Below are 19,129 nucleotides of genomic sequence, written 5' to 3' on the forward strand. Positions count from 1 at the left end.
CTGAAAATAAAATGACAAACACAACAGTGAGGTGTACATGTGGAGACTCTGTGCACAAAGCTGAGCTCCAGTGTCTCTGCAACATCAACTCACTGCATTTGTAAGATGAACCATAAATAAACAGTGACCACAATACCCATGTATTTAAGTGTGTGTCAGAAACACACATCATCCCCTACAGGGCAAACTTTTTACTAACCAGAGGTAAGAATGACCTTATGTGATTGGCCACAGTGTTTCCAGATGGTCTGCTGTGGACAATGACATTACAATATGTGCTGATGCTATGCTTATATACAAAAAATGAGAAGAGGTCGTTTAGGATGGAGATTGACTTGGTGTCCCTTTTGAGACCTGCCCTTTCTAAAGTGTAACTGATGCAAGTACTGTATATTTATATCATATTATATGTATATATATATATATGTGTGTGTGTGTGTGTATATATAAACACATACATATATGTATATGTATATATATGTATATATATGTGTATATATATATATATATATATAGAGAGAGAGAGAGAGAGACAGAGACACACACACACACACACACACACACACGCACACACACAGCAAAACATTTTAAAAAATGGTTTGTTTTTTCAGTGCAAAATTCTGAGTTTGTGTTAGCATAACTAAGCAGGTGTCAAAATGCATTCCTTCTACAGACACACAAACACTCACAAAGAAAGTGGAATAGTTTCTTAACACGTGAGACGGCACAGACATATCTGTACCCTCTAAAGTCTTGCAGTAGTGGAGGATGAGATCTATGTTACTGTGATCTTTGTAGAATGCAACAAAAATAGATAAGAGTGATATTTTACGCACTACAGCAACAACTAGATGTAGTCCCAGTTTATTTTAAGTTTAAATCACATTCAACATCAGGCAGCTGGGCATGTTATTTTTGCATTAATAAAACCTTTATATCACAACTTTAAAAGTAAAATTTGTTTTCTGAAACTACTGTTAGTGAGGGGGGGTACATGCCATTTCTTTCATGAATAAGATTATAAGCTTTTATGAAAGTAAATTATTTGACAAAACAATCTAACTATTTTTGTTGAAATAAATAATACATATATATCAATTAAATATCTGGGGGAAAACAGGTAATAAATACTCTTAAAGCGAACAAATGATGCTGACTGTGGAAAGGCTTTTTTCTCCTCATGCTCTTACTTTGAAAGTGTAAAGCCTGAAAAAATATAAAGCCTGAGAGCAACTGTCCTGTCCTAAAATCTTAAAACCTAAAGCTGCAGAAGCTACAGCACACGCTCTGACATCGGCCCTTATGATAAACTTCCATTTATATGTGAGCTTTTTGGGAAATGGACACAAACAAAATGCTGATGTGCACAACAAAGATTTGTAAAAGCAATACCACCCTGTTTTGTTGTTTAAAAAAAAAAAAAAGAAAAAGATTCCTCCCCATTGCTGGGATATCTGACTTAAAACTTCTTCTGGACAAGAAATAGGAACAGAAATCGAAATGGGTTCCATTTACACCTGCCATTAAAAATCAAAATGCAGTTAAAAGATGCATCTGTACACTGCAAAAAAAACATATGAGTATATATTTACACATGAGTAAATACACTGCAGAGGTACTGATTGGAGTATTAGTTTTTCTTCACCACCACTGAGGTAATATGGAAAACTTGGATTTAAATACATATGTTTATATGGGTGTTAAGGCATAAAGCTGACTTTATGTCCAGCCTTAAGAGAATTAAAAAGACATCTTCTATCTGCATTGAGATTTTGATGCCAACTGTACTTGGAGGCCAAATTTCACTCCTGTTTTTAAGGAAAAGCAATGCCTTGATAGATCAGCTGTCGAAAAATTTAATACTGGACAAAATCTGCACTTAGGATCGCTAAACACAGAGAGCAGCATCAAAGCATGTGTATGCCTAGTTTAAAGATGTGTTTTTATCAAACCCAATGGGCTTTTGCTAGGTACACACGGTGCTGAAGTTGTACAGCCACTGTACAGTCAGCTCTTTATCATATCAATACTTGGTATCTTTTTAAAGGATTAGATCTGGTAGTAAAAATGTGGACTTTTAAAGAATGAGTAAGACGAAAAAAGTGTATTTACAAATCACCAGGGTTAAACAGCACAACTTGAAATACTGTATTTTTTTTTTTTTTCTCCAGATGATCAAAATTGTTCAGGCAGCTAACATACAGCTTGCAGTCTCTGTAGCACAGACCAAGATGCCACTCTGTGAAATGTTCAATTAGATTCACACTGTAAAACCTTGTGATGCACAAAATAGATGAATCATGCACACAGAGGCTTTGGAGAAGTTGTGATGAACCTTTGCCTTTTGCATTCCACAATAAAAGTGCCCACATCCATTATCCCACATTTATCCTATGGATACACTATATTGTCTCTGTCACATATACTTTGCAGTTGTCTGTACATGTTTATTACAAGATCTTGATGAAACGGACGGAAGACATATGGTTTCCCTGATGCCATAGTCTGCCTGATGTGACAGGATGAGGCGTGGAGGTGCAGGGACAGTGGTTATTCAGTGAGCCCCTCCCACTAATGAATGAATGTTGTTTTAAAGGTCCATGCTAAATTCTCCATGAAGATCATCTAAGGCCACAATGTTCATCGAAGAAAGTAAAATGTAAACACTATAAAAAAAATAAAAAAAAAGAGAAGAGAAATTATCATGGCAAATTATCCTTTGTCGGATAAAAGGCCATTGTTGTTAGGTGCAACAAACTAGTATGTCACAGAATACAAAATCACAAAGCATAGATCGTGGACAAGTATCATCTTAGAGTTTAAAAATTAAGTATATACCTTATGACATAAGGCACTTCAACAACTACTCCTGGTGCCCTGCTTTGGAGTAGATCCACTGTTAATCTCCTGATCATCTTCATCCTCATCTTCCTCTTCCTCCTCCTGCCAGCCGCCAAGGTGGACAACGGTGGGCATGGACATGCTGGAACCAAGACCACTATGTGCCTGGAAGCCTGATAAGAGTTTTAGGATAGTCTGGTTTAAATTTCAAAATTTTCCATTTTCGTTTAGTTAACACTACAGATTTAATGTTCAGTATTTTTAGATGTTTTTTTTTTTATATAGATTAACAGTTTCAATACGCTTAAACAAATGTTACTACTTCCAAAGATTTGGGAATTAAACCTAAACTCTGTTCCAATCTATTCTAAAGTCATTGTCCTTGTAAGTAACTTACTCAAACCAAATATCAAAAATATTTCTTACTGTAGTTTTAAATGTTCAATTCCCCTAAACAGAACTTTTTGATATGCCAAAGTTAAGAATCAATATTTTCATTTACCAGTGTTTGTGTGCAGATCTCTCATTGGCACTGTGCTCTGCCACTGCCCTGAACTTCTCTGTGGGTGGGAGCTCTGCTGGTGGAGCTGAAGAAACAAGCAATTGTCAGTGTACAAGATAACGGCGCCTTTGACTAGTGGTGCACAAGGAATACTCAAAGCGGTGTTTCACCCAAACTTGATCTTTTGCGCATCAAACATTCATCCATGCAGACTTAAAAGTAGATGTTTTGATACATTTTTTTCCACTGAAAAATTATTTATTATTTATTATTATTTGACTTTTTGTGGAGTATAACTTTAAAACTCCAGGCACACAACAGGAAAAGGAGGCTAGGTATAATAATAATAATGTCCAAAAGCTATAGTTTATGGTAAAGTAAATCACCTCATGCATGTAGATGGCATGGAGGCTCATCTCTGCGGAGGCGAATTCTGAGTGCAGCGGATTGCTCCGGATGCGTGAGTCACTGTTGGACATACTGAAAAAGAAACGTGTTAATCAAAGCTGATGATGCTCAAGTCTTTGCATTTATTTAGTGGTTTCAACATACGCTAATGTAGCTTCATTATGTAAATAATGCAGAAGTAAATACAGTGGCTGATTAAAAACCTGTCAATGATGGTGCGATCACTGCGGTACATGGTGCTCTCGGGGTGGACGGAGGAGGGCAGGAGACCCTGTGAGCGGCCGCGGCTGGTATGTGCAAGCTGGGAGGTGGACAAAGAGGCCAGGACACTGGCAGCAGCAGATGCAGCGGTGCTTGGTGGGATGAAGTGATGGTCTCGTCCTTGTAGTCCGGATGCAGTTAGAATGGGGTGGGCCAGGACACTGGCCAACAGATTATCAGGCTGGAAGCAACACCATACAATACAGTGCAAGTAAATAAAATCATAGAAAAAAAATTACAGGAGAATTACAGGGTAATTTTTTGGGGGGTAAAATATCAAGTTGTTTATGGTTAAATGGCTTATGTAGAAAAAAATATTCTAGAAGTATTTAAATATGAATAATGAACATTTTTCATTAACATGTATGCTGTTGTTAATGTATTACTGTTTATCACATAAGATGACAGTCTCCATACAGCTTCCAATATTTACAGACAATACAATTCACTTAACATGACTTATATATTCAGCTCATGTGTGGTACATGTGTTATCTCCATGGTCAGGGTTTCTTACCCCAGTGGCAGACTCATTGGATTGCAGTGAGGTGCAGAGAGGAGCCTCAGAAAGCAGCAGCTGGGTGGAGGGGCCACCCTGCGCATCATGATGCACCTTCTCCTTTAGATGGCTGATAAACACTGAGCTCTCCTGTGGCGGCTGCCAGCGTGGATTCTTAATGGTGAAATGCATCAGGGACAATTCTGTCTTGCCATTCTCAGCCTGTTGGTATATAGAGGCCTCTGTTTGGCCCTCCGACATCCACTGCAGAGACATCCAAAGATACATAAAGTCAAGAAACAACATTATCACAGTATTCACTGAGACATAAGCTTATTATGGATTAGCCTTTCTTCAATTCCACAAATGTATTGAATAGGCTGGCTGTATGACAGCAGGAAAAAGCCTTACTGTTGGGTTTCCATGGCGTCTGATATCCATCTGTGCAAAGGAACAGATGTCTCCAACTCCAACTACCTCCACAGTAAAGTTTCTGAAGAAGTCAATGATCTCTAGAGACTTGTTCCTCAAAAGAAAGATGAGAATGAAGGGTGTGACGATGGGACTGAGCAACTCCTCCAAGATAAACACCTGATTTGGACACAGACAACATCATAAGTTCTCTAATTGTTCAAATATTCATATTCCAGATAAAGTCACAAGTTGATCAATGTTCCCAAGAATGTGTCAATAAATCAAGTGATCTTACAATCTGACTGTACCCTGCCTGACTAAGACTTAATAATGACCAGATGCTACTTGAACAACTTCATCAATCACAACCAAAATACATCCATAATTTCAGTTTGAGTGTGATAAATGTGTTTCTCCCATCCTCACCGCTTTGTACTGGAACAGCTGTGCCACCTCGTCACGGGTCTCACTCTTGTTAGCACTGCCCCTCCAGTGGTCTGGCATGTAGTGAATGTGTGCCAGCATGCACTGCAGCAGCTGTTCTGGACACCACACCATATGCTCATCTGGGATGAAGGACCTGGCATTGGACATGTACAAAATGTGAACATTTTTCAACAGTACCACTGTACAGTATCTGTACATGTGAGATAAGTGAATTAAGAAAACTTAAGGGTTTATTACGTTTCATTTTGATTGAAAATCTGTGACTGATTGGGAAACATGTTAATAAATAAGTGATATGCAAGATGACTACAGTTGTAAATAAAAGTAGTTTCCTCATCAGATAATTGCCCCCACAAGTAGGAAAGGTTCTGCAACCCATAAAATATAAATGAAATAAATGAATCACTCAATTTCAATAAACAGGAGAAAAAGCTGCAAATGAAATTACATCACAATATACAGATGTAAATGTTTGTATATCTTAGTATAAATAGCAAAGGAAACGTAGTACTGACAACCTCCTTAAGTTTTACACCTACAGGGAGTGATTCAGAAATGGTCTCAGGAAAAAAAATGGCTCTGAAAACTCACCTGGCAATAGTAATAACCACCCCCAGCACAGTGATAGCAGTCAGAATGTGCTGCACTGTCAGAACGTCTTCATCATAGACTGTCAGTGCAATGAGAACAGCCAATACTGAGCCTGAGAAGAAGGCAAAGTTCTTTGCAAGCACAGTCAGCAGTGGTGATGTAAAGGAATTCATGTATTTGGAAGTGGGCTTGTAGCCACGACCTAGACGTCCATGCAGCTCATGGTCCAGCTCATTGAAGTGACGCAGGTATAGACGACCATACAGGGACCAGCGCCGTGCACCCAGGCTTCCAGGTTCTCTGCGGATCACTTCTGTATAGCTGAAGAAAGCGTACAGCACCTGCCACACCAGGATGAAGGGGCACAGCAGCAAATTGGCCAAACCCATTAGCAGGATGACTCTGCTAAGCTGCTGGGCAAGCTCTAGGCGGTTCCCATTCCGCTTGTACTTGGGGTGCAGGTTCCACTTATTCTGAAACAGAGAGCCAGGACCCCAGAAGAGGATGAGCTCAAAGTTGTACTTGAGGCCCTGGGTGAGGAACACCACATTGCCCAGCAGGGGGAGCTGCAGCTGCACTGGCAGCAGTGATTTGTTTATCATGGCCACCATGTAGTTCTTGAATCGCAGGATACGGTGATAGATGTCAAGTTCTGTCAGCTCTTTCTTGTGTATGCACATTTGCTGTTCTCGCTGCAGGCTGATGAGCCGGTCCTGAACTTCCTGCCATGTGAAGTTGCATAGTTCATCCTGGTATAAAGAGACACAGAGCAAAAAAGTAAACTGTCAATGCATGACACCACAACTCAAATCAGTGGCATCATCATATCTCTTCTTACAATAAGTGCAAGAAACCTGCAACGAGATGGATTTGGATAACCATTTTCTGCAGCACTTTTGGTACAGGTCTCCAGGTGTAGCACTTACCATTCTGATCTTCAGTGCTTTGATGTAGAACTGCCTGATCTCCCAGTAGCTCAGAACATTGCAAAAGACTTTAACAAGTCGATAGATCCAGAAGATGGCTGCCATGATGAGAAGAAATATAATCCAGCTGTTCTCTTGAATCCTGAATGGAAAACAGAGAGAGTAGAAGCATCGCAAAAAAAGCTTACAAAGTTTATTAGAAAAAAACAAGTCTTGACCACTTGTTTTTTCATGAGGCCTATTTGAAATCTGGGTATCAGAATTACTGAAAAATGTTTGAAGTAGATATGCAACAGCAAAAATATGACATGCCCACTCCTGTTATGACTGAACTTTATTTAGTATGCAATTTAAAATATGATAAACAGATGAGAAAACTGTTGCTCTCAGTGTATGTTGTAATCTATTAAACTGGCACTGAGCTCCTGTTTACAGGTTTTGGGTGAGGTGGCCTGCTTACTTCACTCTATAATTAAGGAAGGTTCCAAGTATCCCATATCAAAACACAGAACATGCTGAGCATCAGTAATTTGTTCTTACAAACACACATCAGCCCTCACCTGATTGATGCTCTATTAAGTAATTTCTATATCATTTCATATAGGATTCATTTTCAGACATATTAAAAAAACATTAAAATGTTCTCAAGTATCAAGTATCTGGTTTTAAAAGGGAAACTAGAGATGGGGTATGAGGACAGAGAGACTCCAAACTGTTGGACAAGCTGTTCCCAAATTAGAATTCCAAGCTGTTGTACGTCATTGACTTTGATATTTGACTTCTGAGACACAGTCAGAATGAGGAAGAAATTGATGATGAGAGGCCTATGAGCTAGTTCGAGAAAACAAGCAGAGGCAAGGGTACTTCTTAGGGAAAAAAATATGACAACACAGGGCTGGAGGGGGAGGTCATGTGGTTGGCAGCTTGCTGGCACAGCCAAGTTGTCAGTAGCTCGGCTGGAGTGAAGCTATCAATTACACTGCCCTGTTCCCTAAAGCCAGTGTGAACACATGTTGCAATTCGAAGCTACCAATCTCAGGTTGAAATAAACAACAAAACTGAGAAAGAAAGAAATTTCATAGAAACTGACATCACCTGTTCTTGAAATGAAATAGACTTAAAAACAACATTTCAATCCAATAAAAACAGAAAAAAACAGAAATTCAAACCTTGTTTCATTTTGAACTGTTTTAAATCAGTGGCAAACTTTAATGCTAGCTGTCCTGGTATTCTGTTATTACCACTGGTATTAAAACTATTTCCAAGATGAATAAGTTTAATTTGACAGATGTTTAAAAAGAAATACTGCACAATTAAAAATACAACACGTTGGTCACATTGTCAAATGTTTTATGTGTTAAAGGCTGCTTCTTTTATGTCTAAAGAATAAAATGGATACTCAGGTCAGCACATAGATGGTTGAGTGTTCATCTCATACAAGTTGATTATAAGAGCATGTCTTTTTAAATCACAGCTAACAGTGCTGACAGTTAATAAGAGTTAAAAGAGTCATTGTTTAGCATTACAAATACAAGAGAGTGCTCATCATTTTCTAGGGTAAACCAAGAAACCCACAGGGTACAACTAAACAGGCTACTGTTCCAACTCTGTGAATGTGACTGTGTCTTGCTGTCTGAAGCCACATCTCACACAATCCAATAAGAAATTAAGTCTGAAAGTCTAATTACAACTGTATTAAGCCAGACAACTTAAATCCCTCTAAAGGCCTGCTTCCAAAAGGGTTCTTATAATATCCAAGACTTTGTGTGCTTCAGAACAAAGTATCTAATCAAACTGGCTGAAATGTGAGGACAAGCACATCAGACATAATTTTATGTGACTGTATAGCTTTTTCAATTAATTCACCTTGGCTTTTCCACTCATTTTCCGCAACAGGAAAAAAAAACCCTCTCACACACTAAAGCTCAACATAAGACATCATTACCTCTGAGTGCACTGCTGGCTAGGCAGGATGGCATCTGGGAGAGTGACTTTGTTCCTGTCCAAGGGGTTCTGGCCTGGCCCGGTGTGGTTGACTGCTCGATTGGCAAAAAGGACATCATACTCCACGCAGTTGACAAGGAACGTTGTGAATGTGACAACAAACAAAAGCTGACTGTGACGAGACAAGAGAACCAGAGATTAGGCTTCATACTTCATGACAGTAAAAACACTAGATAACCCAAAAAAATAACAATGACTATTGATTAAAACTGGTATATAGTAAATTGAGATAAGTGACAATATTTAATTTTGAACTATCAAGAAACAGACAGTACACTCTGCATATATTGACAAGCAATTAATTCATAATAGTGCGTTTAAGACAGATCAATTGCAGTTCCCTTATTAAATATGTTGACAGGCTGAGGTTTGTTTTTAGCTGTCGGTATGAGGACAGATTTTCAACAGCTAATGGTTTAATGGGCCGTATATTAATTAGCCCACTGTGGGCAGATTCAGACATACATCAGACCAGGACCGGGAGAATAACAGTGATGGCCTACTGGCATGGTATCAAGCAGCAGGCCAATAAAATAAACAATATTATGCACTGACGTACTGGCCCAAAATGAACTGATTAAGGCTAGCAGAATAGAGTATAACATGAGAAATGCTAAGATACTAAAGGAAAAAAATTTTTCACATGGGTTTATGTACAGGTGCTGTTGAAATCATGCAGTTGAGCTTGTTCATGCTGATGCCTGAGGCACACTTGACTGTCACAACAACATGAAAAAGTACCAGTGATATACATAAGGCCTATATCTTACTGAAATGAAAGCATCCTGTTGGAACTGAAAACTCAACTCATCTAATGTTTGAGCTCAATCAATCTCAACATAATTAACTCTGTAGTTTCTAATACTTACACAAGTTCAAAGAACTCTGACAACATCATACAAGCAAAGCCATTCTTTTGATGAAAATGATAGATGTAGACAGCTGGTTAAGGAAAATCTGAAATACACTGAAAACATTAAACATGACAGTCTTATACAGTCACATTGGTCAAGAAAGGGTAATCATGGGAAAAACACAAGATATCACAAATCAAACTCAAGTTTCTGTAGAAAATTCACTTTCACATTGATCCCTATAGTCCAAGTATATGGCAGTCAAGAAGTAAACATTGTGAAATTCAGCAGTTTCTAAATATGACTACTCACAAGCATCTTAATACGTTTGTGAGTCAGCATGACATGATGCCAGTGACATATGCAATGACAATACACTTTGCTAGACCAGCTATTAAACTACACTGTAATTTAAAGGATATCCTTGTGAAGAAATTATCCAGGTTCTTGATGTGGTGCCATGAATCTGTAACAGAAATTAAAGCATTAAACTCTGATCAAACATGACCCAGTTGCAACATCTTTTTCAGACAACCAACGTATTTATCAGGTATGAAACTCTCACAATGCAGTCAGCCAATAATAGATAAAGACCATTTGTACTTTTGTCTTAGTGACATGATTACCTTTCAGGCCTTCAGGCACATGCACCAGTAAATCCTCCTCCCCGGGTGGCGAGTCCTCCTCAAAGTCCTCAATTCTCTGATACTCCTGGTAAGCTTCAAGATTGGCCATTGTGCTTCACATTCTTAGGGTCACTCCCAACTGACGAGCTACTTGTAGTAAACACTGTCCGAAACGAATGCAGTCTCGCAACCTAAGCTACATAACTGTAACTAGCTACTAGGCAGCTCAAGCAGTTCAAGAAAGGGTAACGTTAGCTACAGCTAACATTAGCTTGCTAACTTGCTAGTCTGACGGACGGCGCTTGTGTAACCTTACACTACCACGATAACATGTTAAATACAAGAAAGCAGTTTAAAATTTAGTAGACAAGTATTCGTTAGATAACTAATGAATTTAAAATACCTACATGTAAGCTAACTACCTAAGCCAACAGTGTGATGGTTGGCTAGCCTGTGAATGATTCAGCCACTCGTGTAGTCAGGGTGACAACGGTTTGTTTTGTTCCCGACTTGGTCCGTCCATCTGCTGCTCTTGATCTTCTTTCGTCTTTGCTTTGAGTCCAATCTTGGCCAGAGCTCGTTTAATACACACGGCTATGTTTAATCATGATACGGTGGTCTTCAGCCTGCCGCGAGGTCCGTTAGTCGGTTTCCAAAAATACACTATCCTGTGTGTGTCCACTGTTTTTGTCTTTCACAAACAAATGTCAACAAAACGTCATTGACGTCACTTTGGGTTTAATGCTGCATTCACGAGGTGTCAGTAGATTAGGAAGAACAAGAAAAACACCAGTTGGAACATGGATATATTGGATGTGTTGACACAAGGTGGCAATGTTAACCTTGTAATCACATCAGATAAATAGCCAAAATGTGCTACTTTTGTTGTGGTACGTATTTGTGTTGGTCTATGCAGTCAGCTGAATCGATTGAGTTAACGGTGAATTTGATTCTGTCTTCTGCCGTTTTGAGAAGTTTCTTAAAGTGTTCAAAGGTCCTTTTACTAAGTGTGAGATATAGTAAGTGCAAGACATTCTCAATATATCCGACTCAGATTCACAATTTGGAGATTGTCGTGGACAGTTTTCCCACTAGGATCCTCATAATTACGATTTACACTATCTGACTAAATGCGGCATACCTGTCGTCATTTCCGGTAAAGGGTTGTAGTTTTCTTGAGTTTTCCCGAAGAAAGTCCGATTTTGTCGCGTCTCTGTTTAACAGTGGTGTATAAATCGCTTAAAATTCTTCAGCATAATGCCTGTTGTGAAAAAAAGTTGCACTCTGTTGTCTCAAACAAATACCCACAGTAAATATTAGGTCCTGTATAGGTACAGAAATGCATTCTGGGCCAGTACCAACATGGCAGCCTACGGGTTGCCTCTGGATTACTGTAACGCTTAACGATTATATTGACCTAATGAGCTTGGGGTCACTGAAATAAGCATACATCATGTTTCAGATACTCTGTGGTAAAGCAAGCGTCGCTGCTCCAGTACGGTCATTGTCGTTGTACACGCGATGTAATAAAACAGCAGACATATGGAAACTGTCACGGTAGGGTAATCTAACCTGTTGCTATTTTAGCTAATGACAGCTGATCTGTATCCGATATATAAGTTAATTAATCAATACTGACAAGCCTGGCCTACTTTTAGTTTCTATACAGTACATCTCGACATAGTTGTTTTGTATTCAGATATAAATAGGTAGGTGCAATGGCATGTACTTGTGTGTTTGAGTTCCACTAGAGCTAAAACAGTAAGAAAATCAATCGACGAGTCCATCGAAACGTAATTAGTAACCATTTTCACGCTAAAGTCCTGTTACAGAAATCAGCAGTTTCAACACTTGGATGCTCCAGCTTTCATGTGCTGCTTTCTACAGTTACATTACTGTAAATTTAATAGCTTTAGGTTTTGGAAGCAGATTGAGGTTTATACTCACAGTATTCACATGTATAGTGAAAGACTTATTGGTGGCTGCTATCGTTCCGCCTGGTGATCAATAAATCGGCCAGGTCGATGTATGGGCTTATTATAGATATATCTGGATCAGCCTATATGTAAGTGGGTAAAGAGTGTACTAACTAGCTAAGTTTTCAATTCTAAAAACGTCCAGCACAGAATGCATTTTGATGTGTGTCAAGATGGTTTGTCTCCTCTGCCAAGGAGGTTATGTTTTCATCTGTGTGGGTTTATTTGTCAGCAGGAGTATGCAAAATGCACTGATTTTCATCAAACTTGGTGGAGGCATGGACAAGGGAAGATCCCATTAAATTATGGTGCAGATATGGATCATTTACTGTTTTCTTTCTCTGAAGTCTGGTGTATGTTGTTTGACATTGGCCTTGGCAGAGGTCTGCACTCTATGAGTGCCCCTCTAGTTTATGTTATGTGCTTATTTAAAAAGAAAATTCTTTAGGCTGAAATATAATTATCAGATTTTGTCAACTCTAAAATTTAGACATTCATATCAGCCTCAAAAATGTGGTTTTCGATTGGGCCACACTTCCTAGAGCAACTCCAACATTAGATAACAATTAATATAAATTAATTCAGAAGATAATTGGCAGGTTAACTGATAATGATAATTGCTCAGACTCAGATCAGACTAAACATTTTAAGCCAAAAAACTGACAGACTATAATGCATGTAGAGTTCTTAGAGATATTGCTTTTGTTAAATTGGCTTTGCAAAACTTTAATGATTTAGATTGAATGTCTAATTGTGTTAATATTCTTCATCATATCCAGGTGGTATATATCTCCAGGATCTAATGGATACAGCTCCTCACAACAGCCTGGAAATGCTGTCAGTCGTATTTGGAGCCTTACTCAGAGAGCTGTCCGCCAGTCTGCCACCCAAACATCCAAACCCCCAGGAGTGGCTCTTAAGTTCATCCTGGGACCAGCAGTACTCACTGTGTCTGCACGACTGTTTTGCCATGTAGCTTACTGCGAGGCAGATGTGAATAATAACACCCCAGTGGAAGTTGTAGCTAAAAGCCCTGTGCCTGAGTTCAAATGGCACATCCTGTGGGAATTTGTCAAACCTCAGTTCTTTGCTCTCATCGGGGCTGTTGTGGTAAGTCTGAATCAGTTCACTAGAATGTAATGCCAGCGTTATAAAATATGATGTGACACATGCTTAAGGTAGTGACATGTAATTTATGCTAATCAAATAAACATAATAATTTTTTTTTTCAGCTTGCTTTTGGTGCAGCTATCTTGAATATTCAAATCCCCCTGATACTTGGGGATCTGGTGAATATTGTGGCACGTTATCTGAGAGAACACACTGGGAATTATGCCCATGAGATAAGAGGTCCTGCCATGAAACTGCTCGGACTGTATGGTATCCAAGTAAGTACACAAGAAAGGTGTCATTTTTCAAAGCAGTTGCACAACTTAGTGAGGCAGTACTTCAACAAGAGTTGAGTAGAATCAGTCTATGATGAGCTAAGCAGGGTCTTTATCAATAAGAAATGAAGTAGCTCTGAGCATGTGTGAGCATGTGTAGTATTATTATACATTTCTACCATAGTTTTTTTTTTTTTTGCTGTCAAGTGGAGATATACCTCTATATATAACTATGATTTCCTGGTGAGGTGTTGTACTTCAACAAGGAGACCTGAGGTAAATGTAGCGTTTACAATATGTAATTGCAATATATTGTAGGGGATGAAATAAACTGGACATTTATTTCTCTGTAAATTAACTGAGAAGAAATGTAGGGGGTGGATGCAATAAAAGCAACACCAGGACAATATAATGCGTGCCAATACAACAGCTCTGAATAAGTACCCCCTCTATGAAGCTTGTTATACTATAGTGTAGTTTGTGTGTTGTTGTATTACAGTATATTATAAAGTGTTCCTTTTGTTTCAATAAATCTGTCCATTCACATGCGGCTCACAGATCTGATTGTTTCAGAAAGTTCAATTTTTTCCTCTAGTTAGTTAAGGTGCTTGTTTGCTTTACACATCTGCATGCTCTGTTCAGTTTGCTTTCATATAAAAAAAAAAATTAAAAAAAAAAAAAAGCACAAAAAATTATAAATGTCACAGCTGTTTTCTGGAAAATGGCCTGTTCCATTGGTCATTAATCACTTCTTTTGTTCAGGGCCTGCTGACATCTGGCTACATTATCCTGCTTTCAAAGGTGGGAGAGAGAGTGGCAGCAGACATGAGAAAGACCCTTTTTGCATCCTTACTGAGGTACACATCACAAAAGCAGTGATTAGACACATGCGGTCACGGTTGCACGGGTTATCTACTGTTGACTTTATAGATGGACCATATCTGCAGTACAGAAAGGATAACCATTGTTAACACTGCCATTGTTATTTTTTTTTGTCTCAGGCAAGATGTGGCGTTCTTTGATGCCAATAAAACTGGGCAGCTGGTGAATCGTTTGACTACAGACATTCAGGAGTTTAAGTCATCCTTTAAGTTGGTTATCTCTCAGGTATAAAGTGTAAATTTGTGTTCTAAAATAATCAGTAATATGTAAACTATGTGCAAGTTTTAACCTTCAAATTCCAATTTTTTGCTCTTTTTGCATATTTGCAGGGCCTGCGTAGTCTTACACAGACAATTGGATGTTTTGTCTCTCTCTACATCATCTCCCCTAAACTCACAGGTTTGACAGTAGTTGTCCTTCCCTGTCTAGTGGGAGCTGGTGCTCTCATCGGCTCATTCCTCCGTAAACTATCTCGTCTGGCTCAAGAACAGGTAAGGTCAAATATAGTATTACATTAGGACTGCAGTGTCTTGTACACAGATTGACTTTCATTACCACGTTGTGACGAGGTGTTGCAATGTCAGAATAGCCACAATTTAAAAAAAAAAAAAAAAAAAAAAAAAAAAAAAAAAAAAAAAGTCGTAGATATGGGCAAGCAGAACAGACCTTGTCATGAATGTGGCAGATGCACTGTACCTTCTCCTCTCTTAACACAGTATAGATCTGTTCTCGCTACTGCCCACAAATGTTCAGATGAAAAGTTTCTTCACATCCTCTTGACTCCTTCTCTGATTTTCATCATTCTGTGAGCTGACATGCAAACAGAAAGATATGTCTGTGGCAACACCTGCACTGCGAGATATGTCGCTGACACTCAAAATAAGTAATCACTACTATGCTATTAAACAAAAAAACCTTTATCTATTCTATTTCACTATCTGTATTTACAACATACACATGTATCTTAAACATATCCATCTGCATATTGTGAAGCCTTTATGTCTGACTGTGTCTTTACATTGTGTTAAATTTAAGGTGGCAAAAGCAACAGGAGTGGCAGATGAGGCGCTTGGCAATGTGCGAACAGTGAAAGCTTTTGCCATGGAGGAGCGGGAGCTCCAGTAAGTGAGCGTATATTCTGATATAGTCACAGCCATAGTACTTTTAGAGCCACAGTATACTGTGTCTCAGATTTGTGGGGTAATATGTTTTAATTTACATAATCTTTTCCCCCAGGTTATATTCACATGAAGTTGACAAATCGTGTGAAATGAATGAAAATCTTGGTGCTGGAATAGCCGTTTTCCAAGGACTGTCAAACATTGCCCTGAATTGTGAGTGTGTGTTACTAATGTCAACAGATTAACACAATATTAAGCAGATTGGTATTGTATCTCAGAGCTTCTGTAATGGTAATATTTTTGGAATGTGTACCATTGATACAGGCATTGTTCTGGGAACTATTTTTGCTGGAGGGACTTTAATTTCTAGCAACGAATTGTCCCCTGGAGACCTCATGTCTTTCCTGGTTGCTTCCCAGACTGTTCAGAGGTAAAAGACACAACTTGCTCCACAATGATTGCTCTATATTACTATTTACTATTAAATGTATTAGTTCAAACATGGCTGATGTTAGTTTATAACTTGTGTATTGTCTTTATGCTCAGGTCCTTGGCCAGTATCTCTATCCTTTTTGGACAGGTGAGTAAAAATTCTACACATATCTAGAGCTTGTGTTATCTAAGTGACACACATTTAAAATGTAGAATTATATCATGTGTGCATTTGTCGAAATCTGAAATATCTAGTGACCAACATTGACCAACTCTAACATTTTTCTACAGGTGGTGAGAGGAATAAGCTCTGGGGCCCGGGTATTTGAATACCTTGCTTTGGAGCCAACCATCCCACTCTCTGGGGGAGGACGCATCCCGTACCATTCTCTGACAGGAAGAGTGGACTTTATGAACATTTCATTCAGGTTGGAATCTTATCTTAATTCAAAACAAAAGTAGATTGCAGGAACTGAACATAAACATCCACTGATACCATCTATTCATTTCTTTTTGTGAATTTTTAGTTATCCGACAAGACCTGGCCATCAGATTTTAAACAAGTTCAGCTTGACGCTGCCTCCGTCTAAAACTGTTGCCATTGTTGGAGAATCTGGAGGAGGTAATTTCTTAGATTTTAATTCTAATTGTAATTGTGTGACATGTAAACATATATGATAATGAGCCTACAAATGATTAATCCAAATAATTTTAGGAAAGTCCACAGTGGCGTCCTTGCTAGAGCGTTTCTATGACCCGACCAGTGGTGTAATCATGCTGGACGGACTTGACATCCGTACACTTGACCCATCCTGGCTCAGGGGACAAGTTATTGGATTTATTAATCAGGTAAAGTTTGCTTATCATTAGTGCGTGCCAATTTTTAAAACAGGGATGTGAATAATAAGTCAGTTTTATAGAAAAATTAATTTGTCATATTTTTAGCTGTCCACTTCTCACCGTATCTCTCAATACTCTGTGCAGGAGCCGGTTTTATTCGGATCATCTGTCATGGAGAACATCCGCTTTGGGAAGCCTGAGGCCACAGATGCTGAGGTCATTAATGCAGCCAAGCAAGCCAATGCTCACCGCTTCATTACAGGTTTCCCAGACGGCTATAACACTGTGGTTGGTAAGTGCTCTCATTTAAGCTTTTCGTACTGTTAAGAAATTTTGGGACGTGTCAATACTAAGCTCTACATTTTTAAAACCAGGTGAGCGAGGTGTGACATTATCAGGTGGGCAGAAACAGCGCATTGCCATCGCCCGTGCCCTGATCAAGAACCCCAGCATCCTGGTGCTGGATGAAGCCACCAGCGCCCTGGACGCAGAATCAGAACGAGTGGTGCAGGAGGCTCTGGACAGGGCCACAAGGGGTCGCACTGTGCTCATCATTGCCCACCGGCTGAGCACCATTCAAGGGGCTGACCTCATCTGTGTCATGAGTAATGGCCGTATTGTGGAGGTGAGGTACCAGAGTACTCAGAGAAATAGAGGTGTTGGTACCTCCTTTTAAATGTCTTGGCTAATTTATTAGACATCTTTGTACATTCAAAGAAGCACTGAGGAGAATTGCCTTCATTCAATTGTCAGCAGTTCATGTGGATATATTGGATGCTTCTTAATGTACTGTGTAATGTAGGTTTTAATTATATCTAATAGCTTCCTCTCTTTTCTTTTAAGGCTGGGACTCATTTGGAACTGCTGAGCAAAGGAGGACTTTATTCTGATCTGATCCGCAGGCAAAGAACTGAGGGACAGAAATGAACACTGCAAAATGCGTTTACTCTAAATCTATAATAAATAATAGGGTTTATTTTTAAATTAATAGGGGAGGCTTGCATGTACATGATGAATGATAGATAATGTATTGCAAATTTACCAGCTCCATGTCTACTTTTATGACAAACTCTCAAAGTTCTGTATGTAAATGTACTGTATAAGTGGACCAACTGGATCACCCTGTGATGTTTAACAAACTACACGATTGTACAGTCTTTACCTCAAATGAGAATTTCATTTCTGTTTTCTCTTATACTGTATAGAATGAAAAATTATAATGTGATAGAATAAAGAATTAAAATTTGTTTTGATGAGAGTGTATGTATGTTTTCCTTTTTGGGGATCACAATGCACAGTTTGCATGTTTTTTTTCACAAGTGTAGGGTTGAAAAGACAAATCACTGAACCAATATAATGAGAAGTATATGCTTTGTAAACAGTGTCAGCTTCAGTTGCTCCCCACCATCATCCATTCTGTTTAGATCTGTTACCTGTTGAGGAACTACTGTTTTGGCACCAATATTAAGTTCCTTATACAGATGATAACTATTAAACTGTCTTTACAGATGGCAGAAACCTGAGTGTATATATGATCTTACCATCTATATGTTACATCTCTTGAGTAACTCAAATCCATTGTGGCAGAGTTACTGGAAACTACAAACTTTTTACAGCCATTATTCTACCCTCCAAAGGCTGAATGCTTGCCCACAGGATTTAGTATGACTTTAATGCTCCTTTTTTATGCGGTATTATTATTTTATTCATCCTTTGGATATCTGTACAGTATGTGTGCCTGACTTAAGTATTGCACAAAGGTGAATATTAGCCATCACTTTTCCTCCATAGTATTATGAGCTCATTTGACAAATGGAGTAAGTAAATAGTTAAGACTTACATCCCTATAAAAGTGTATTCATCGCTGATCAGGCAAATATACTTAAAATATCAAGACATTGCCTGACAGCAGTAGAATCCATTTGCAGTTTGAGATTAGATTACAAATGATCAATTTGAGTAATGGAAACAACACAAACACATTTAAGAGGGTACTATTTCAGTAAGTATCCACATCCCTTACAGCTGTTATCTTTGACTGCAGTCTGTGGGTCAACCCGCAGAGTCTGAGAACTGGGCCTAGTTTATCTTCTGTAAACAATCATTTTGCTATCCTTTTGT

The 19,129-nt window shown here is 38.7% G+C and overlaps 2 protein-coding genes across 2 annotated transcripts; one reads left to right on the forward strand and one right to left on the reverse strand.

Annotated features, from left to right (window-relative positions):
• Positions 1-540: 540 nt before the first annotated feature.
• LOC111230994 (autophagy-related protein 9A-like) lies at positions 541-11,056 on the reverse strand. Its single transcript, XM_022757922.1, has 14 exons — positions 10,373-11,056; positions 10,169-10,212; positions 9,762-9,826; positions 8,834-9,004; positions 6,889-7,030; positions 5,963-6,711; positions 5,351-5,504; positions 4,922-5,101; positions 4,529-4,774; positions 3,955-4,193; positions 3,730-3,823; positions 3,344-3,428; positions 2,839-3,014; positions 541-2,666 (listed from the first exon to the last, which is right to left on the reverse strand). Exons 1-13 carry the CDS (start codon positions 10,479-10,481, stop codon positions 2,857-2,859), a joined length of 2,436 nt encoding a protein of 811 aa, XP_022613643.1. The 5' UTR covers positions 10,482-11,056; the 3' UTR covers positions 541-2,666; positions 2,839-2,856.
• Positions 11,057-11,736: 680 nt separating this feature from the next.
• Positions 11,737-18,230, forward strand: LOC111231024 (ATP-binding cassette sub-family B member 8, mitochondrial-like). Its single transcript, XM_022757967.1, has 16 exons — positions 11,737-11,929; positions 13,128-13,458; positions 13,581-13,736; positions 14,496-14,590; positions 14,735-14,840; positions 14,945-15,106; positions 15,651-15,736; positions 15,852-15,949; positions 16,061-16,166; positions 16,283-16,316; positions 16,460-16,596; positions 16,696-16,790; positions 16,884-17,017; positions 17,153-17,300; positions 17,383-17,633; positions 17,852-18,230. Exons 1-16 carry the CDS (start codon positions 11,826-11,828, stop codon positions 17,933-17,935), a joined length of 2,127 nt encoding a protein of 708 aa, XP_022613688.1. The 5' UTR covers positions 11,737-11,825; the 3' UTR covers positions 17,936-18,230.
• The last annotated feature ends 899 nt before the right edge of the window (positions 18,231-19,129 follow it).

The sequence above is a fragment of the Seriola dumerili genome, unplaced genomic scaffold, assembly GCF_002260705.1.
Source record: "Seriola dumerili isolate Sdu_G_001 unplaced genomic scaffold, Sdu_1.0 BDQW01000291.1, whole genome shotgun sequence".
Taxonomy (NCBI): domain Eukaryota; kingdom Metazoa; phylum Chordata; class Actinopteri; order Carangiformes; family Carangidae; genus Seriola; species Seriola dumerili.